This window comes from Haliotis rubra, unplaced genomic scaffold (genome assembly GCF_003918875.1).
Source record: "Haliotis rubra isolate DU_JTF1 unplaced genomic scaffold, ASM391887v1 Scf355, whole genome shotgun sequence".
Lineage (NCBI taxonomy): Eukaryota > Metazoa > Mollusca > Gastropoda > Lepetellida > Haliotidae > Haliotis > Haliotis rubra.
Window position 1 is genome coordinate 434,802 of NW_025767030.1, and position 20,225 is coordinate 455,026.

General features: G+C 39.9%; 2 protein-coding genes across 4 annotated transcripts; one reads left to right on the forward strand and one right to left on the reverse strand.

The window, feature by feature from the left end:
- The first annotated feature begins 3,089 nt into the window (after positions 1-3,089).
- LOC124285227 (anaphase-promoting complex subunit 13-like) lies at positions 3,090-19,802 on the forward strand. Of its 3 annotated transcripts, none has more exons than XM_046721428.1 (2): positions 3,090-3,225; positions 19,278-19,802. In XM_046721428.1, exon 2 carries the CDS (start codon positions 19,287-19,289, stop codon positions 19,512-19,514), a length of 228 nt encoding a protein of 75 aa, XP_046577384.1. In that variant the 5' UTR covers positions 3,090-3,225; positions 19,278-19,286; the 3' UTR covers positions 19,515-19,802. The 3 variants fall into 3 exon arrangements, with proteins under 3 accessions (XP_046577384.1, XP_046577383.1, XP_046577385.1); XM_046721427.1 differs by lacking the exon at positions 3,090-3,225 and adding an exon at positions 13,066-13,183; XM_046721429.1 differs by lacking the exon at positions 3,090-3,225 and adding an exon at positions 13,235-13,258.
- On the reverse strand, positions 4,660-5,574 carry LOC124285204. The gene is made up of 2 exons (XM_046721391.1): positions 5,459-5,574; positions 4,660-5,323 (listed from the first exon to the last, which is right to left on the reverse strand). The coding sequence occupies exons 1-2, from the start codon at positions 5,572-5,574 to the stop codon at positions 4,660-4,662; spliced, it is 780 nt and encodes a 259-aa protein (XP_046577347.1).
- Positions 19,803-20,225: the final 423 nt, after the last annotated feature.

Consider the following 20,225-nt stretch of genomic DNA (forward strand, 5'->3'; position numbering starts at 1 on the left):
GTCTGTGATAAGGACAGCTGTGTCTGAGATACAGACGACTGTGTCTGAGATAAGGACAACTGTGTCTGAAGTCAGGCGGATGACTGTGTCTGAGATCGGGACTTACTGTGTCTGAGATAAGGACAACTGTGTCTGAGAATCACGGACGAACTGTGTCTGAGATCTGGACAACTGTGAGTCTGAGATACAGGCGAGCTATGTGTCTGAGATCTGAGACAACTATGTCTGAGATCTGAGGACAACTGTGTCTGAGATAACGACAACTGTGTCTGAGATACAAGACGACTATATCTGAGATAAGGACAACTGTGTCTGTGATAAGGACAACTGTGTCTGAGATACAGGCGACTGTGTCTGAGGAACAACTGTGTCTGACAGCTGCGTCTGAGATACGGACGACTATGTCCGAGATCTGAGACTATGTCACAGACATACGGGCGACTGTGTCTGAGATAACGACAACTGTGTCTGAGATACAGACGACTGTGTCTGAGATAACGGACAACCATGTCTGAGATCACGGACAACTGTGTCTGAGATAATGACAACTGAGTCTGAGATACAGACAACTGAGTCTGAGATAACGGACAACTGAGTCTGAGATAAGGACAACTGTGTCTGAGATACGGACAACTGAGTCTGAGATACGGACAACTGAGTCTGAGATACGGACAACTGAGTCTGAGATACAGACGACTGAGTCTGAGATACAGACAACTGAGTCTGAGATTCGGACAACTGTGTCTGTGATAAGGACAACTGTGTCTGAGATACAGACGACTGTGTCTGAGATAAGGACAACTGTGTCTGTGATAAGGACAGCTGTGTCTGAGATACGGACGACTATGTCTGAGATACGGACGACTATGTCTGAGATACGGACGACTGTGTCTGAGATACGGACGACTGTGTCTGAGATACGGACGACTGTGTCTGAGATACGGACAACTATGTCTGAGATACGGACAACTATGTCTGAGATACGGACAACTGAGTCTGAGATACAGACAACTGAGTCTGAGATACGGACAACTGAGTCTGAGATAAGGACAACTGTGTCTGAGATACGGACAACTGAGTCTGAGATACGGACAACTGAGTCTGAGATACGGACAACTGTGTCTGAGATACGGACAACTGAGTCTGAGATACAGACGACTGAGTCTGAGATAAGGACAACTGAGTCTGAGATACAGACAACTGAGTCTGAGATACAGACGACTGTGTCTGAGATAAGGACAACTGTGTCTGAGATACGGACGACTGTGTCTGAGATACGGACAACTGAGTCTGAGATACGGACAACTGAGTCTGAGATACAGACGACTGAGTCTGAGATACGGACAACTGAGTCTGAGATAAGGACAACTGTGTCTGAGATACGGACAACTGAGTCTGAGATACGGACAACTGAGTCTGAGATACGGACAACTGAGTCTGAGATACAGACGACTGAGTCTGAGATAAGGACAACTGAGTCTGAGATACAGACAACTGAGTCTGAGATACGGACGACTATGTCAGCAAATCAAAATGTGATATCAATCATAATTTTGTTGCATATGTTAGATTTGGGATTACACTTTCTTATTAAAGTACAGATTCTAGTACTTTTGTTGGGTTGAGTCCCATCCGGGACTGAGAAAGTGTAATCCAAAATATAACATCTGTTACATTTGACCACTTTCTACATCACCAGGCATTGTACATTCATATTGTTTCGTTGATGTAGCAGGGTGGTGGTTATACCTCTGACTGAGTTATTACCACTTAAGTACCACCCTCTCATAACCCCCCACAGTATTGTCATTTATATATACACATTGTCATCCACTTCTTCATCATCATCATCATCATTTCATGCTATTTGTCTTATATGTTGTCCTTGTCTGCAGTTGAATGTCAGCCCACTAACATCTTCAGTCTTCAATACCCTTAGCAGCCTCTGAGTTCTCCAGCTTCACCTGGACTTCCCCTTCTCTATTTTTAGACACTTCCACCACCTAATGTAACTGTCCAGCATCTGACTTCCTTTGACACCTGTCAGATGCTACCTGTATTCTGATTGGCCTTTTGGCCCCCCTCTCTGAACTTCCTTTCTCACCTGCCCTCCTCATGCATTCTGCATGAACTCTTATAGAAGGGAGGTTCTCTGTTTTCAGGTGAGAAAGATTTCAATATTCTTATCTTTCTGTACTTTGTTCTGTAAACAAATACTATTCATTAAAGGGTATCTCACAACTTCATAATTGTAAAACATATTTAATTACAATATTATTTCATACATTTATCTAAATATTTACCAGGTACTGCATATTTTGTAACTCTGACTGAGCACAAGGTCTTCAACCATGTGCTTCATCCATTTAAACTATTTGGCTTAAATTATACATTCTGCATGAACTCTTATAGGAGGGAGGTTCTCTGTTTTCAGCCTTCCTCCCAACTTTGAACCCAAATAAACTTCATCTTTCATCGAGAACTGCTCTTGTTATGACTAGCAGCCCAGTGGCTGGACATTACACACCACACCCGGCTACATTGACATCATAAAGTTATTAATGTACTGTGTACCTGACACTTCCTTTTAGGTCAAAGTATATAAGTAAAAAGGTGTATATAATTATAGTAACTTTATAAATCCAGTACTTGGTTAAAACAGTATAACAAATGCCAAATACCACACTTGATTTTAGTCATCTTATAAATGTTTTCAGATTTCTTGGGCTGGTGTAGAGTTTTGATTGAATACAACGGACTGCTGCTATATATTCTTTTGTAAAATATATGTGTTTAGATCTAATGTTGATGTTGTGACAAGATGTTGCAGGAACCTGGTAACAAAATAGAAATAATTGGTGACGTCAATTTCTACACATCGCAACAAAGGCCACATACCGTTATTTCTAAATGACAAGATTTGGAAGTTAGCCAAAAAAAAGAACAGCTTGTTACATTATACTGTATACGGTAATCAGCTGACCGCGATGACCATGTTAAACTGGCGTTAGCGCACCTGTCCGTAGAATCCGACGAATACGTCACATCTGTCAACCTCTTTCAGACATATGTTGACGGTCTGGGCGTTGTCGGCAGCTTCTGACGTGATCCCCCAGCGCATGTCGACCGGCACAAACTGCACCCCTCGGGAGCTGCACAGGTGTTGAAGCTGGGGGAAGTATTTCCGTGTCAGTTCGTCTCGCTCCTCTTCCATCCCCCCAAAAGGTGAGGAGAAAAAGATACGACATGTCCGGGGGTCTTTAAGTTTGCCTTTGAAACTCTTAGACATGATAATAATCTCAATTCTATGTCATTTGGTAAATGTAATGTTCTAGTCGGAAGTCATCGGCACTCGTCAACCGTTCGTTGTCACTGTAAACAGGAAGCCGCTACTCCCGGTCTCCACGTCTTCCTAAAACTAGCTTTAGAACAATGTTGACATTGGTCGGAAATCGGAGCGGTGATACCCTGGATATTCACAGGTTAATGACACATTCATTCAAGATAACAGTAGAACTCCATTTCCAGAATATTTTTCAACGATCTCTCACGTTAATATATAACCGAGGTTTTATCGATCAAAATGAGCTCGAGTCTGAACATGCACGCTCTGAACACAGTGTTGTCTCCAGTCGGTATACAAAGGCGCTAATACAGTCTTGAAACTGTCACATAGCCCTGGGCAGTTTTCGTTTTCTTGAAATGAAGTTACCTTAAAATATTACAATTTCTGTTGTATTCCTAAAATTATTCCAATATTTCTAGTGTGTTTTTCTTGCGTGTGGTGAGAAAGAAGTACCTATCGGCCATGGGTTAGTCCCAAAGCTCAACAAGTTAGGCCCCAATCACCCCAACATATTCAAATCTGTGGAATTGTTGAAGAAGGAACAGAACCACACAGAAATTATTCTACTTCAAATCAGTTCAGGAGGAAGATTGCCACCCAAGAGAAGAAAGTGTAGATACTTGGAGGACAAATTGCAGCAAGAGAAGGACAACGTACTGATCGACGGGAAGAAAAACTCTGCTTGAATATGTTGATGTGTGTAATTTTGTTGGGCTATGATTTTTTTTATTATTGGTATACAGTTTTATCAGGGTCATGATCAAGTATTTCCCTTGAACTGAGATTGCTGGTACACAAAACACCAGTTTTTATCAGGGTCATGATCAAGTATTTCCCTTGAACTGAGATTGCTGGTACACAGAACACCAGTTTTATCAGGGTCATGATCAAGTATTTCCTTGAACTGGGATTGCTGGTACACAAAACACCAGTTTTATCAGGGTCATGATCAAGTATTTCCCTTGAACTGAGATCGCTGGTACACAAAACACCAGTTTTTATCAGGGTCATGGTCAAGTATTTCCCTTGAACTGAGATTGCTGGTACACAAAAACACCAGTTTTATCAGGGTCATGGTCAAGTATTTCCCTTGAACTGAGATTGCTGGTACACAAAACACCAGTTTTATCAGGGTCATGATCAAGTATTTCCCTTGAACTGAGATTGCTGGTACACAAAACACCAGTTTTATCAGGGTCATGATCAAGTATTTCCCTTGAACTGAGATTGCTGGTACACAAAACACCAGTTTTATCAGGGTCATGATCAAGTATTTCCCTTGAACTGAGATTGCTGGTACACAAAACACCAGTTTAATCAGGGTCATGATCAAGTATTTCCCTTGAACTGAGGTTGCTGGTACACAAAACACCAGTTGTATCGGGGTCGTGATCAAGTATTTTCCTTGAACTGAGATTGCTGGTACACAAAACACCAGTTTTATCAGGGTCGTGATCAAGTATTTCCCTTGAACTGAGATTGCAGGCCAATAAGACATCAGTTTTATCAGGGTCATGGTCAAGTATTTCCCTTGAACTGAGATTGCAGGCCAATAAGACATCAGTTTTATCAGGGTCATGGTCAAGTATTTCCCTTGAACTGAGATTGCAGGCAAATAACACATCAGTTTTATCAGGGTCGTGATCAAGTATTTCCCTTGAACTGAGATTGCAGGCAAATAACACATCAGTTTTATCAGGGTCGTGTTCAAGTATTTCCCTTGAACTGAGATTGCAGGCCATTAAGACATCAGTTTTATCAGGGTCATGGTCAAGTATTTCCCTTGAACTGAGATTGCAGGCCATTAAGACATCAGTTTTATCAGGGTCGTGATCAAGTATTTCCCTTGAACTGAGATTGCAGGCCAATAAGACATCAGTTTTATCAGGGTCGTGATCAAGTATTTCCCTTGAACTGAGATTGCAGGCCAATAAGACATCAGTTTTATCAGGGTCATGGTCAAGTATTTCCCTTGAACTGAGATTGCAGGCCAATAAGACATCAGTTTAATCAAACGAGTGAGTAAAGAGATGAGTGAATGGGAGATCTCTCATCTCAAGATAATAGATAGGAGGATATCTTGAGTAGTTGATTCTGTCATAAGCTATAAACCAAGGCATCATGTCACGGATGGTTGACAGTAGCTCCCAGTTTCCTTCTCTTGCACCTCTTAAACCGAGCAGCAGCAGCTCAGCCATCTCAAGGTAAGATGTCCAGAAGGCATACATGTCGTTGCATCCACATCTGATCTTCACATAATCGTCATAGTCTTGAAGGAAGCGTATCACAGAATCGCTTTAAAGGCAGCTCATGAATGTGGTTGGAAAACTGTCACGGATACTGTGGATAACAATAATGGCTTCTTGGTTCCTTTCTGGTGAGAGTTGATCCAGGTATTCCTGTATCCGTCAGCGATGCATAGCTTCAGAGAGTATTTTATGGCATCTCAGACTTCTGTTGTAATGATGTCCCCTAATGACACCATTAATGGACCCCTCAGCGACTAGATTGGACTCAGTGACAATATCTCGCAATCCCGCATCTCCAAAACGTTTGCCAATAGCACTCAGAAAAGCCAGGGCAGTATGAAATCGCCTAAACGAATTACTGGTTGTTCCCTAAACTCCGGACGACCATTCCAACGTATTTCCTGGGCTCTAGAATATATTGCTTGATCCATGTCAAGGACTATGGCACAAAGGTTTAATGAATTTGCAATATCTAAACTCTTCTCCAATATGGCAGTTGCATCTATCACGGGAAGGTAGCCAATGGTACTAAGAGGACGTGAATCATTCATAAGGAGTTGGTTACAGATTGTCCAACCAGGAAGCATGCATTAATCCTGTAATAAAAGAAAGCTGTTTACTTACAAGAGACCATGTATCATTATATTCAGTGAAACAACAACAAAATAATGAGAGATAAAGGAGAACTTATTTTCAGTAACTCTCGCTGAACCTTAATGATTCCTCCTTCCTGCTACTGGGCTAGTTGGGGGTCAAACTTCCATTCTTTTCAAAATGAAACACTCATATTGAAACAAAAAATCAATATCGATTATCTAAATGATTCATTCGAAAGTTCCCTCAAAGTGTATTACTACCGCAGTGCTCCTGTGCTTCTCTTCATTACCTGACCTTTTAACAAATACACCAAAACTCGTGATATATTGCAGTAAATGAAGGATGGCGCTCAATACAATGCATTTTAGGTTCTTCTTTATACGTGAATTAATATCGCTGTCGTTTCCTTGAATTTTCAATACTCAGACATTTTAAAAACCGAAATACGAGGTGTCGTCAGGCAAAATGATGTTTTAATGTGTTTGTGCTGTTTATCCATACTGATCTCTGCTTTCTGTAGTAAAGAATGTCTTGACTGCATTCCGTTTATCGTTACATCGTATAAGGATATGTCTTAAATCTTATATCGATGTATACCTTGTCGAGACTAACTATCATGTTTCTATATCTAAATGTTATGCAGTTAAAACGTATAGTACAGGTTTCATTACAAAAAGATGTGCCCGACAGAATTTATAATAACTGATGTTGAATACGTAGGAGGATAGACTGTTTCTACCTGATCATGATTATTCTTTCATGGTCCACAAACCATGTTCGATTTACCGTGGATTTTCGATTAACGAGGAGAAAGTCTGACTTTCTCCAACTTAAAACAAAGTCAGAGCAAACGTAATCAACCAATCTACACTCGTATATTAGTGTTCTCGTCGTGCTTCTGACTTACTCCAACTTGGAAAGTCTCACGTGTCAAAATCTACATTCAAGCGTTTTCGTCGCACTTTACTTGGAAAGTACGTAGCGCAACATTCAAGCTGCACGACCTCAACTAATCTACGGGTTTGTCATATGAAAATGATGAAGCGTTCGGTACATGGTTTACTTGGAGTTGAGAGTTGTACTTGTTGGCTGTTTACGAAAGAAGGTGGATCCCGAAGAAAGTTTGTTTATAACGTGCGGGGGACGAGCACAGACCGGCCTGAGTCGGGGAGAATATGCAGACCCAACTGATAAGCAACGTCGACAGCAAAAGAATTACACTATACCGAAGACATGGCCAAGACAAATAAAGCGGGACTAAAGCATAGAAAATGCGACCGAAAAACTGTTACTGTCGGGGAAAACAAACTTCGCCCAGAACGATGTCTAGTGCGACTGTTCAAGAAGCATATATCCCTTCGGTAAGTCTAGCAGTTCATTTAACGTGGTAAGACCCATCATGTAATGAACTGTAATATGTTACAGAGGAGTTTTGGTTCAGTAAATGATAATGTTATATTTCACATGTGTATAACAAAACAATACTGTTAATTTAAAGATTTTAAGGATATATGTAATCTAAAATACACGTTACATTTGATTTGTATAATGTTGCATATAGAAACTGATTATTATAATAATTTCCTGAAATTACTTCGAATTCTGTCTATTTTGGACTCTTTCGTTTATTATACACATGTTTTATTTAAGGCTACACAAGGGTTCGTGTTCCAGCCTGTACTTGAGACCTCTCCGCTACCAGGTAGCTGATGCATGGTTTGCTGACGTCGCCATCGGTGTACACCCACTGACACCCAGACGGTCAGTCGACTCTGCAAGGCAGCCGGATTGTCAGGGTTTTCCTCAAACCACTCTCTGAGGGCGACAACTGCGACTCTTGTATTCATCAACAGTTCATCAGCAGTCCCTAGTTACAAGGTATTGTTTTTAACAATAATTCGTTAATACCCGACAAATCAGGGATGAACGTAAATGCTGTATGTAATTAACATTGAAGCTTTTGGAACAGAATTTTTTACATTTCTATAGATTTCGTAAACATTCATATTTAATGATTTTAGTTAAGAGATATTGTAAGAGTTATCAGTTCTAAAGTAGGACAATATAGACTTGTAGACAAATTTCTGCTTTTCTTGTGCCACAATTAGTTGGAAACCTTAATACTGGTACCAAAATTTACAGTTAAATGAATAATAACTCCATCGTGTTTTAATAACATTGTTTGAAGCTCACATATGATGTCTGTTTCTGATTAAATGGCATAAGTGATATAATATACCTCCACACAATTAATTATCTGAGAATATTCTACAACACTATACTGTTTCTTTCAGCGAACGTCTAAAGAAATGGCCAGGAAAGTAGATGGCATCGTTCAAAGGAAAAGAACTGCGACAGCAACAACGAGCTCGTCAACGGCATCTGTCGGCACAGATGAACCAATTCTAGAGAAGAGATTCCAGGAGTGAAATAAATATAGTCTTTAAAGACGGCACCCGCACCTCGGTTCTGTTGTAATTCTTGAATTAATTAAAAGCCTGAAACCTGATTTTGTTATATTTTCTGGAATTGTTTGTGACAAGGGGCACCCGTGGACTGTTATAATCAAAACAGTTTATTTGATTAAAGCCCCTTCTCGTACATGCGTTGTTCACTTTTTTTACGATCCATCAGGTGTGTTTTGTCGCAAATGGATTGTACCAGGTATTCCGAGTGGTTTCTAGTCACGTGATGGAGAAGGGGAGTGCATTTCAAAGGCTGCAAGTATGTAGAACTAATCAAGACTTTTCGTACATTATCTGACTAATCTAGACAAAAGACTACTACAAATTGCAAATTTGACGTCTTTACTGACAAAGTCGTCTTCTGTTGTTTGTTCCCGCGAAGTGATATGATGTTGTTTTCTTACCCCTGGAAAAAAGTTTGACGAAAGCGTAACTCATGAAGATAAGCCGACCCCCTCCTACACACTGCTTTTTTATCCTCAAAATTCGGCTTATAGACAATAATATACGGTAAGCCTAGATGACAGAAATCCAGATATCCGGATATTCAGTTATCCAGACGATTTACGTAAAAACGAATGTGTCCGGATATCCGGGGTCTCGCTGTATTTGAGGTCTCAAATAGTTGAGAATATCCATGGAACTTTGTTTTAATTAAAAAAGATAACCATATTCGGTTGGTGCATACATGGCATCGCTACTAAACTGCCAGGTTACCACGACAGCCAGCAATATGCCCAATATTGCTCTCAAGACACCGTCTAGTCTGTCCCTGAAACAAACACATCCAAGAAAGCCCATGCAAGTCTAGAATACTAGTATGTGACAAGTCTAGGTTACCACAGTTTGAAAATGAAGAAAGTCTCTTGGCGCCTTTTCATTATATTTTATGCTAATAATTTAGGAGCAGATTTTCCGGCAAAATATGTTCATTTCAGATACCAGATGTTAGTCTAGCCACCGTCCTGTATAGACAGCGTGTGAGGTTCAGTATGCAAGTCTGGGACAGGATACTGTTCACAGATGAGTCCAGGGTTCAGCTGGGCAGTTCTAGAGGTTGTACGAGGATCTCCAGGAATCCAGGAGAACGGTTTGACGACAGATCGTCGGGGTAGATGGCACAGGGTAGATGGCACAGGGTAGCACCACAACCCATGGCGGAACAGGTGTCATCATTGTTAATGTCAGGTTGGAGGCGCACACTTTAGGGACGACATCGGTCGAGGTGATGCTCTGCTCTTCGTGCGACTGCAGTGACGTAATATCACTGTGTAGTAATACTCGCGTGTTGTAATACAGTTGTTGAGCTTGTATAACATTGCTGTACTGCCTCGGGTGGCTGTTCTCCAGAACATGTCTGAGGTGAGATGGATCGACGACCAGAGATTGTATACGACTAGAGATAACGCTAGCTGCAGTTGAGCCAATATTTGGTTGATGTTTGGAACAACAATCAACTGTCATCTCTGGTGTGTTCAGTGTCGCGACACAGACGAGTACTGTCGTTCTGTCTCCTGTACTCGGGAAACAACGACCAACGGTATGACGAAGATCACATGACCCACGTTATGCACGAACTTGAATGGCTGAGTAACGGTAACGGGGAGCAGCAGCACGAGAACGTTACGCTTAACGGCCCTACCCGGGATGAGGTCACGAGAGCGGTACACCGTGCTACGAATGGGAAAGCAACAGGTATTGATGATTTAACAGCTGAAGCATTGAAACATGACAGCAGTATTGACATTTTGTTTAAACTTTTTACCATCTGTTTCGATACAGGAACAGCGCCCACAAGCTGGACTCAGTCGATTATCAACCCGATTGTCAAGAGTGATACAGATCTTTATAGGGATGAGCCTTTGTCATACCGTGGAATATCTCTCATTTCGGTGCCATGTAAAATATCCTGTGAAATCTTAAACCAACGCATATCAAAGTGGCTAGATTCAAGTAACTTGCTATCAGATGCTCAGAATGGTTTTAGGGTGGAAAGAAGCTGTTTCGACCATATAGACTCTTTGTATACCATTTTGAAGTCGCGGCTGGACTCTAAGTGTGAAAGTTTTACGTGTTTTACTGAATTAAAGAAAGCTTTCGACAACGTGGACAGGAACTGCCTCTGGTTGAAGCTACTGAAAGCTGGTATTGGTGGGAAGATATTTGCCTCCATACAGTCGCTGTACAGGAACACTACCAGTACTGTTAGAGTTAACAACCACCTTACTCCTTTACAGTAAACACAGGTGTGAAGCAAGGTTGCATGATGTCGCCAGAGACCATATGGTCTCTGATGTCGCCAACTCTGTTTTCTCTCTACATAACTGACCTGGCTCAAGAGATCGACGAGCTTAACGATGGTGTACCAGTTGATGATATGTTGGTGTCAATTGTACTATATGCTGATGATATTGTTCTAATCGCCCCCACAGAAGAAAAGCTTCAGGGAATGTTGAACATTGTTACAAGTTGGTGTTACAAGTGGAGACTGTCAATGAATATCAATAAATCTAAGATTGTGCATTTCAGGAAAGATGGGATTTCTCGTTCACATTTTCAGTTCAACTGTTGTAATATGAGCCTTGACTACGCTGATACTAACAAATATCTAGGACTATGGTTCCATGAACATTTGAGTTTGAAATATGCAGTGAAGGAAATTGCCAAGAGTGCAAGTAGAGCGCTATCTCTCCTGATTATAAAGTATAAACAGTGTGGTGGCATGGCTTATGATGTCTACAGAAAACTGTATGAATCCACTGTACAACCTATACTGTTATACTGTGCGCCTATCTGGGGGATGTACGGACGCCCTGTTATACTGTGCGCCTATCTGGGGGATGTACGGACACCGTGTTATACTGTGCACCTATCTGGGGGATGTACGGACACCGTGTTATACTGTGCGCCTATCTGGGGGATGTACGGACACCGTGAAATCAGCTATCCACGGTGAAATGGGCTGGGCAACTTGTCTTACAAAGCAAAGGATTGAAGCGTTCCGTTTTTATATCAAATCAGCCAAACAGATAACCAACAGGTTACCAAATATACTTTTCCACTGGTCTATAAAGAAAAGAGGAGCCTTGGCTTACACAGCACAGCATCTCGGGAATAAACTGAAGTTGGACTCCAATTTAACATCTGTCGACTCTGTGAAGATGACCATTTTAACAATGAAAAGTTTTTTTCAATGAAACTAGATGAGGAAATGTGGTTTACGGAAATGTGGAACGACGAGAACAAAGTAAATGGAAATGAGCTTCGAACATACAGATTATTCAAGAAAGATCGACATCCAGAGCTATACCTACAAATCATCAACAGAACAATGAGAAGTAACCTGACTACACTACGCTGCGGTAATCTACAATTACGTATAGAAACAGGTCGTTACAACAAACCCCCCCCCTCTGTGTGAGAGAATTTGTCCGTTCTGTAGTTGTGTGGAAGACGAGATACATTTTCTTTTGAATTGTTATTTTTATCAGGATCTTAGATATCATTTTATAAATGTAGATTTTAATTATGATAATAATGTGCATTTATTAAGTATTTTAATGTCGTTAGACCCGCTAATTTTATCAACCACTGTGAATAACATGTTTAGAAGACGACTGCTATTCCTGTAAAAATATTATCCATTTTACCTACTTCTTATACCCTACTCTAAAACGAAATGTACATAGTTATTAAATTGTGTATATTGTCTCATAAGCCTTATTGGCTGGGTGAACGATATTTTACTGCGTCTATGGTGTATTTTATTTCATGTAATCGTTTACGTGACACTTTAATAAACTATATCTGTCTGTCTGTCTATCTGTCTGTCTGCCTGTTGCAAGGTACGTGTTTTGTCAATTAATTAGTTATTACACACCACAGGTTAGATGGGTGACCAAATAGTTTGTTGTAATTTTCCCTAACAAAAGATTCATTTTTCCCGTTTGTATATACTCCAATTACCTGCAAATTTAACTCATTATCTATTTTTAACTTACTTTTGTATGCACATTCAGAACGTGGTAGAAAAAGATAAAAGCAGCTATAAAAGGTTTTACAAAACAAAGGAAAAACTATTTTGCGTCACGTGCTGAATGTGATAAAAATGTATTCAGTCCGCTCCATAATACAGCTGGGCTGGATATATATTCCTGTATGTACACTGGCTCACAATTAATCTGAAGTTACGGATTTCACGATTGTCTTCAGACGCATTCGCTAAGTTCACATTTTCTTCTAAAAACCCTCAAAGCATTATTTAAACCTCATATTGTAACCGTTTTATCATTTTTAAAATGCGAGGAAAAATCACCGTTGCGACAAATCGACGACTTGGCTGGCTCCTGTCGCCGAAGATAAGCGCTTAGATTGTTGCGCGAACTACTAGTGGAATCAGTTTATCAGGGCCGTTAAGGTGAAGGTCAAAACTAACTTGGAACCGTCTCTAAATCTCAAGTGAAATAGCGCAATATTTGTGTTCGTGTATTTTGACCGCTCTCGCGATTGAGCTCAGTGACTGTAAGGTATGTTTTGCCGATTTGTGATAAATTTGAAACCAGGATCGAGCGAATGTTCAGATTAGGTATTGTGAGACTGCAGTATGTATACGATAACTTTTATATTTAGTGTTGTGTGATGGGCCAGATTCGTGTTATATTTTAACGATTATTGTTGTTTACTATAATTACATGTATTACATCGGGCATGCGTTAATCAAAGCGTATAATAGTACTAAATATACCCGTCGGCGTAATGTAACATGACGAAAACAATTATGTCTCATTGGTGAAATTAGTATTCCAAAATGGTTGTGTTACTTGGACTAATGTTTACCTCAGTAATAGATGTGTAGATGTTTTGTAGTTTGGAAAGATGTTTTGAAGTTTTTTATTCTGCTTTCTTGTCAAAGAGGATCATTTGGAAGGTGCTCAACAACTGGAGACCCTCCGCAATTAACTTGGCCTCATGCTCCTTGACAGATGATAATATCCTGCTCATACATTACTGATATTGGAAACCTTTTTGGTCCAACTCTAAATGTAAATCATGACTTTCAAGATTCATAAACTGGCAAATGTCCACATCTCAATTCTCCATCTGATGGATAATCCATCACATTGTGTTTCATTGTACCTTCCATTAACGCCTGTGGCTGGGGCACGCTGCCAACTATTCTGTCTCATAGTCCATGAACTGACTACTTTTCCCATACCATCCACCCCCATTGTTATGATTCAAGCCACACCTTATTGGGACTAGTATTGTGACAGACAGTTTAAGTGGAGGTCTTTGTTTGTTGGTATTTATTTATTATTTATTTATTTATCTATTTTTATTATTTTTTTATTTATTTATTTATTTTTTTTTTTGTTTCTTGTTGTTCTTAAGATGCACTGTCTCCCTTTTTTCAAAACCATGCAGCTCTAGCCTCTGTTCTGTAGCTTCAATGTATTCCTCCTCAGCTTTTGTCCCAAATCAGGCAATGTTTTAAAACACTCTTAACGCTCACCACAAGCTACTGACATGGCACCAAACACCTCAGGGCTCAGACTGTCTGTTTGTAGTTCTTCAAGTATTTCTGGCACTTATCAACTTCTCGGCTCGCTGACTTTGTTGACACATGTATGTCATCGTTTCCCAATTGCGCAGATTGATGGTCATGTTGTTGATCACTGGATTGTCTAGTCCAGACTTGATTATTTGCAGACCGCCGCCATATAGCTGGAATATTGCTGAGTGCGGCGTAAAACTAAACTCACTCACTCACTCATTTGTAGCTGTACATTCCTTTTCGTTAAATCTCCAGTAACATTTTGTGTATCTTTTGAAATCAAAATATCTGATAATAGCTTATAGAATTCAGAAGTATCACATTAATGATCATGGTATCTGTGATTTATCAAGACGCAGATAACCATTCTTATTTTTGTGGAGGATATTTTTGGAAAAGAAAAGAACAAGAAAGCTGAAGTCATAATATGTTTGATAATGTTGACAAAATCTCGTTTTGTTTGTGCCAGTTGAGATGCCAATTACATGATGTACATAAATAGTATTTCACAATCAGATGCATTACTCATACATGTTAGAAGTAGTTAGTTCAAATGTTGAACTGTGTTTAGCACAAATACAAAGCTTGAGATGAAATCAAGCCCAAACCATCCCTATTTGAACATGTAAACAGCCAAATATAATAGTTCCTTGTGCAGCATTTCCTACTGGTTCTAGATGTCCTGTTGGCCAGTTGTCACATGGTATTACTGAGAATGTGCAGGGGAAAATCATTGAACATGGAAATAGGGATTTCAAAACAGATACATCTCAATGATTTTGTAAATTGAAAAGGGTTAATGCTGATTGTGGTATTTTGTAATAAATGTACCTAAGCATACAAATCCATGTGGAATATCATTTTGATGTTCAGATTTTAGACAGTATGTTGCTTGCTTACTTTGACTTGTGCCTGGTGACCAGTGGTAGGGTGGGTCAGATAATGTAGCTGCATATTAGCTCCCATATGTTCAGGAATTGGATTATATGTTTTTCTTTCCACACCTGTCTTTCTGTGAGTACATGATTAGGGATTTAAATGTAATTCATATTGTAAGATGCTTCGGTGAAAGATCGAAGGCGCCGACAATACTTTATCAGACAATAATGTGCACTGTTTGCATTACGTCACAATGTATTGGCGTCACTGCGCCATTCTAGTCTGCCCCCTCGTAATCGAACAATTTTGCATTACGTCACAATGTAAGGCGGCGTCACGTGGCATGACAGTTGTCATCGCCTCGTACGGCCTCCTACAGTAAACTACTCTGTTGCATCCCGGTTCTTGGTTTGCAGTTGCTTCACGCAGCTAACATCACTGGTGGAAACATTACGTTTATGTTTTCCCAACGGTTACAATGTCTCAATTCGACTCACAAGTTTTCAGCGACACGGTAACGTTTGCAATGTTTACATTCCCACAATGCAATCGTGGAATGTCGCTTGACTACTCAGCTTCATCTGGATGTACTGATCTAAACTTACGTTGGTAGTAAAAATGCGACGTTCATATTGCCCCATATGGTTTACGTTAATCACAGATGTAATTAAAATAATTTAGAGACGGTATTTAATCGGAACGTAAACCGTCATCAAACTGTTTATCATTTGTTTTTTCTGGTAATGTTCGTCTTAATGTTCAATAGAACAGCGAGCCAGTTAGCCCTTTGGGAGGATTCTTAATTTAGGTCAAAGACACCGTCGTTTGTTTTCCACCTTAGATTAGTCGTAATTATCCTTAGAAAGTAGTACATTTGGCATCTTAGAAAAGAAATACAGTTCGCTCTAGCACCATGTATAGTGTAATAAAGCACACTTTCGCCCTAAACTATTATAGTTAAAGCACGAGGACACTGGTAGAGCGAACTGTATTTCTTAATTGAAGCATAGAAAGTTAGGATGTAAGGTCAAGTAGCTGAGCAGCTACTATCCTATGAGCACAGGGCATAACCAGAAATTCTTCATCAAAATTGAGTTTGAAAAAAAGAAGTAGGGTGAAACTGACTATAAAAAATGACAACAAAGATGTTCCCTAAATGAGAACAAACGGCCATTGGGTAAAAACTGGCTCCCAATATTGACACACTGCATGTTCAAGGATTGAGTCGGCAACATGTCTTGTCTGCTTCTGCCTCAAGTGTTTTCATTGCAATACAGCATCAGTGAACAACATCAATCTCTCACACACCATGCCATTCATGTAGTAACCACAGTCAGAATTAACATACAACAGAAGCTTAACCTTCAGTAACTAAAACAGAAAGGAACACGGATTACTTGTGATGGCACTGGCTTCATGCAATGTTTGTTAAGTGAGTGAGTGAGTTTAGCTTTACGCCGCACTCAGCAATATTCCAGCTGTACGGCTGCGGACTCTGTAAATAATCGGGTCTGGACCAGACAATCCAGGGATCAACAGCATGAACATTGATTTATGCAATTGGGATACAATGACATGTGTCAACCCAGTCAGCGAGCTTGACCACCTGATCCCGTAAGTTACCTCATGCGACAAAGGTTGTTGAAGATCAATTCTAACCCGGATCTTCACGGGTAATATTTGTTAAGAGCAGGTCACTATCAAAAACTGTTTGTTCATTGATCAGTGTTTCCAATGTGCATCATGTTCTATATTACAGGTGTGCATCATGTTCTATATTACAGGTGTGCATCATGTTCTATATTACAGGTGTGCATCATGTTCTATATTACAGGTGTGCATCATGTTCTATATTACAGGTGTGCATCATGTTCTATATTACAGGTGTGCATCATGTTCATGTTCTATATTACAGGTGTGCATCATGTGTGCATCTATATTACAGGTGTGCATCATGTTCTATATTACAGGTGTGCATCATGTTCATGTTCTATATTACAGGTGTGCATCATGTTCTATATTACAGGTGTGCATCATGTTCTATATTACAGGTGTGCATCATGTTCTATATTACAGGTGTGCATCATGTTCTATATTACAGGTGTGCATCATGTTCTATATTACAGGTGTGCATCATGTTCTATATTACAGGTGTGCATCATGTTCTATATTACATGTTCTATGTTCTATATTACAGGTGTGCATCATGTTCTATATTACAGGTTCATGTTCTATATTACAGGTGTGCATCATGTTCTATATTACAGGTGTGCATCATGTTCTATATTACAGGTGTGCATCATGTTCTATATTACAGGTGTGCATCATGTTCAGGTGTATCATGTTCTATATTACATATTACAGGTGTGCATCATGTGTTACAGGTGTGCATCATGTTCTATATTACAGGTGTGCATCATGTTCTATATTACAGGTGTGCATCATGTTCTATATTACAGGTGTGCATCATGTTCTATATTACAGGTGTGCATCATCATGTTCTATATTACAGGTGTGCATCATGTTCTATATTACAGGTGTGCATCATGTGCATCATGTTCTATATTACAGGTGTGCATCATGTTCTATATTACAGGTGTGCATCATGTTCTATATTACAGGTGTGCATCATGTTCTATATTACAGGTGTGCATCATGTTCTATATTACAGGTGTGCATCATGTTCTATATTACAGGTGTGCATCATGTTCTATATTACAGGTGTGCATCATGTTCTATATTACAGGTGTGCATCATGTTCTATATTACAGGTGTGCATCATGTTCTATTACAGGTGTGCATCATGTTCATGTTCTATATTACAGGTGTGCATCATGTTCTATATTATCATGTTCTATATTACAGGTGTGCATCATGTTCTATATTACAGGTGTGCATCATGTTCTATATTACAGGTGTGCATCATGTTCTATATTACAGGTGTGCATCATGTTGCTCATGTTCTATATTACAGGTGTGCATCATGTTCATGTTCTATATTACAGGTGTGCATCATGTTCTATATTACAGGTGTGCATCATGTTCTATATTACAGGTGTGCATCATGTTCTATATTACAGGTGTGCATCATGTTCTATATTACAGGTGTGCATCATGTTCTATATTACAGGTGTGCACCATGTTCTATATTACAGGTGTGCATCATGTTCTATATTACAGGTGTGCATCATGTTCTATATTACAGGTGTGCACCATGTTCTATATTACAGGTGTGCATCATGTTCTATATTACAGGTGTGCACCATGTTCTATATTACAGGTGTGCATCATGTTCTATATTACAGGTGTGCATGTGCATGTTCTATATTACAGGTGTGCATCATGTTCTATATTACAGGTGTGCATCATGTTCTATGTTACAGGTGTGCATCATGGTGTGCATCATGTTCTATATTACAGGTGTGCATCATGTTCTATATTACAGGTGTGCACAGGTGTGCATCATGTTCTATATTACAGGTGTGCATCATGTTCTATATTACAGGTGTGCATCATGTTCTATATTACAGCATCATGTTCTATATTACAGGTGTGCATCATGTTCTATATTACAGGTGTGCATCATGTTCTATATTACAGGTGTGCATCATGTTCTATATTACAGGTGTGCATCATGTTCTATATTACAGGTGTGCATCATGTTCTATGTTACAGGTGTGCATCATGTTCTATATTACAGGTGTGCATCATGTTCTCAGGTATGTTATATTACAGGTGTGCATCATGTTCTATATTACAGGTGTGCATCATGTTCTATATTACAGGTGTGCATCATGTTCTATATGTTACAGGTGTGCATCATGTTCTATATTACAGGTGTGCATCATGTTCTATATTACAGGTGTGCATCATGTTCTATATTACAGGTGTGCATCATGTTCTATATTACAGGTGTGCATCATGTTCTATATTACAGGTGTGCATCATGTTCTATGTTACAGGTGTGCATCATGTTCTATGTTACAGGTGTGCATCATGTTCTATATTACAGGTGTGCATCATGTTCTATGTTACAGGTGTGCATCATGTTCTATATTACAGGTGTGCATCATGTTCTATATTACAGGTGTGCATCATGTTCTATATTACAGGTGTGCACCATGTTCTATATTACAGGTGTGCACCATGTTCTATATTACAGGTGTGCATCATGTTCTATATTACAGGTGTGCACCATGGACAGTGAAGTGCAACGGGACGGTCGCCTGATGGACATCATAGACGAGAAGTGGCGTGAAGACAGGCTGCCGATGGAAGACATCATGGTGCCACAGTTAGAGCTGCCAGAGATTGAGCCAGACAATGGTCCCACAACAGAGACTCTCCGGGAACAGGAGCAGAAGTGGTCTGACCTGGCGCTGTCGGTGTTGCATGATCAGCCACCCACAGCAGGCAGCAGCTGAGGGGTCCCGGGGCTGGCTGGCTCATACTGCCTCTCTGTGTGCTGGACAGGTGGGGTGTCTGGTGACAAGTTATTGCACACACAGATAATGTGTGTGAAGAGAGTGATGTTTCTGTGGAGCAGGTTCGTGAATGTGTTCTGTCCAAGGAGGAGGGTTAGTACAGGCAGATTTGTGTCAGGAACAATATATTTCTCCTCCCGTGGAACCAGCTTCCACATTGTCAGTACAGGACAGTTATGTAATGTGTATGTGATTGTTAATAAAGGTTGTAACCATTCTGATATGTCTGAATCTAATCAGGAATGTTATGATGTCTCCTTGTCTGACTCCACTCCACTCCGCTCCACAGCAAGCTCCAGGACGTAACATTGAGGTCAGTTTGACAGATTATGCAGTGATGACATGTCAGTAATGTACTAAATATACTGAACAACATTAGAAACACACCACACTAAAATGCACCTACGATGCTCAGATATCATGGGTACATTTCAGTCTGGTGCGTTTCTAATGTTGTTCAGTATATATTACTCAAAACCAGTTATAAAACCCACTATTGGGAGCCAGGTGTTGCTATAGCCACAAGTCATCACAAGTTATACAACACTGATATCTTAATGTGTAGTGACCAAGTTATACAACACTGATATCTTAATGTGTATTGACCAAGTTATACAACACTGATATCTTAATGTGTATTGACCAAGTTAT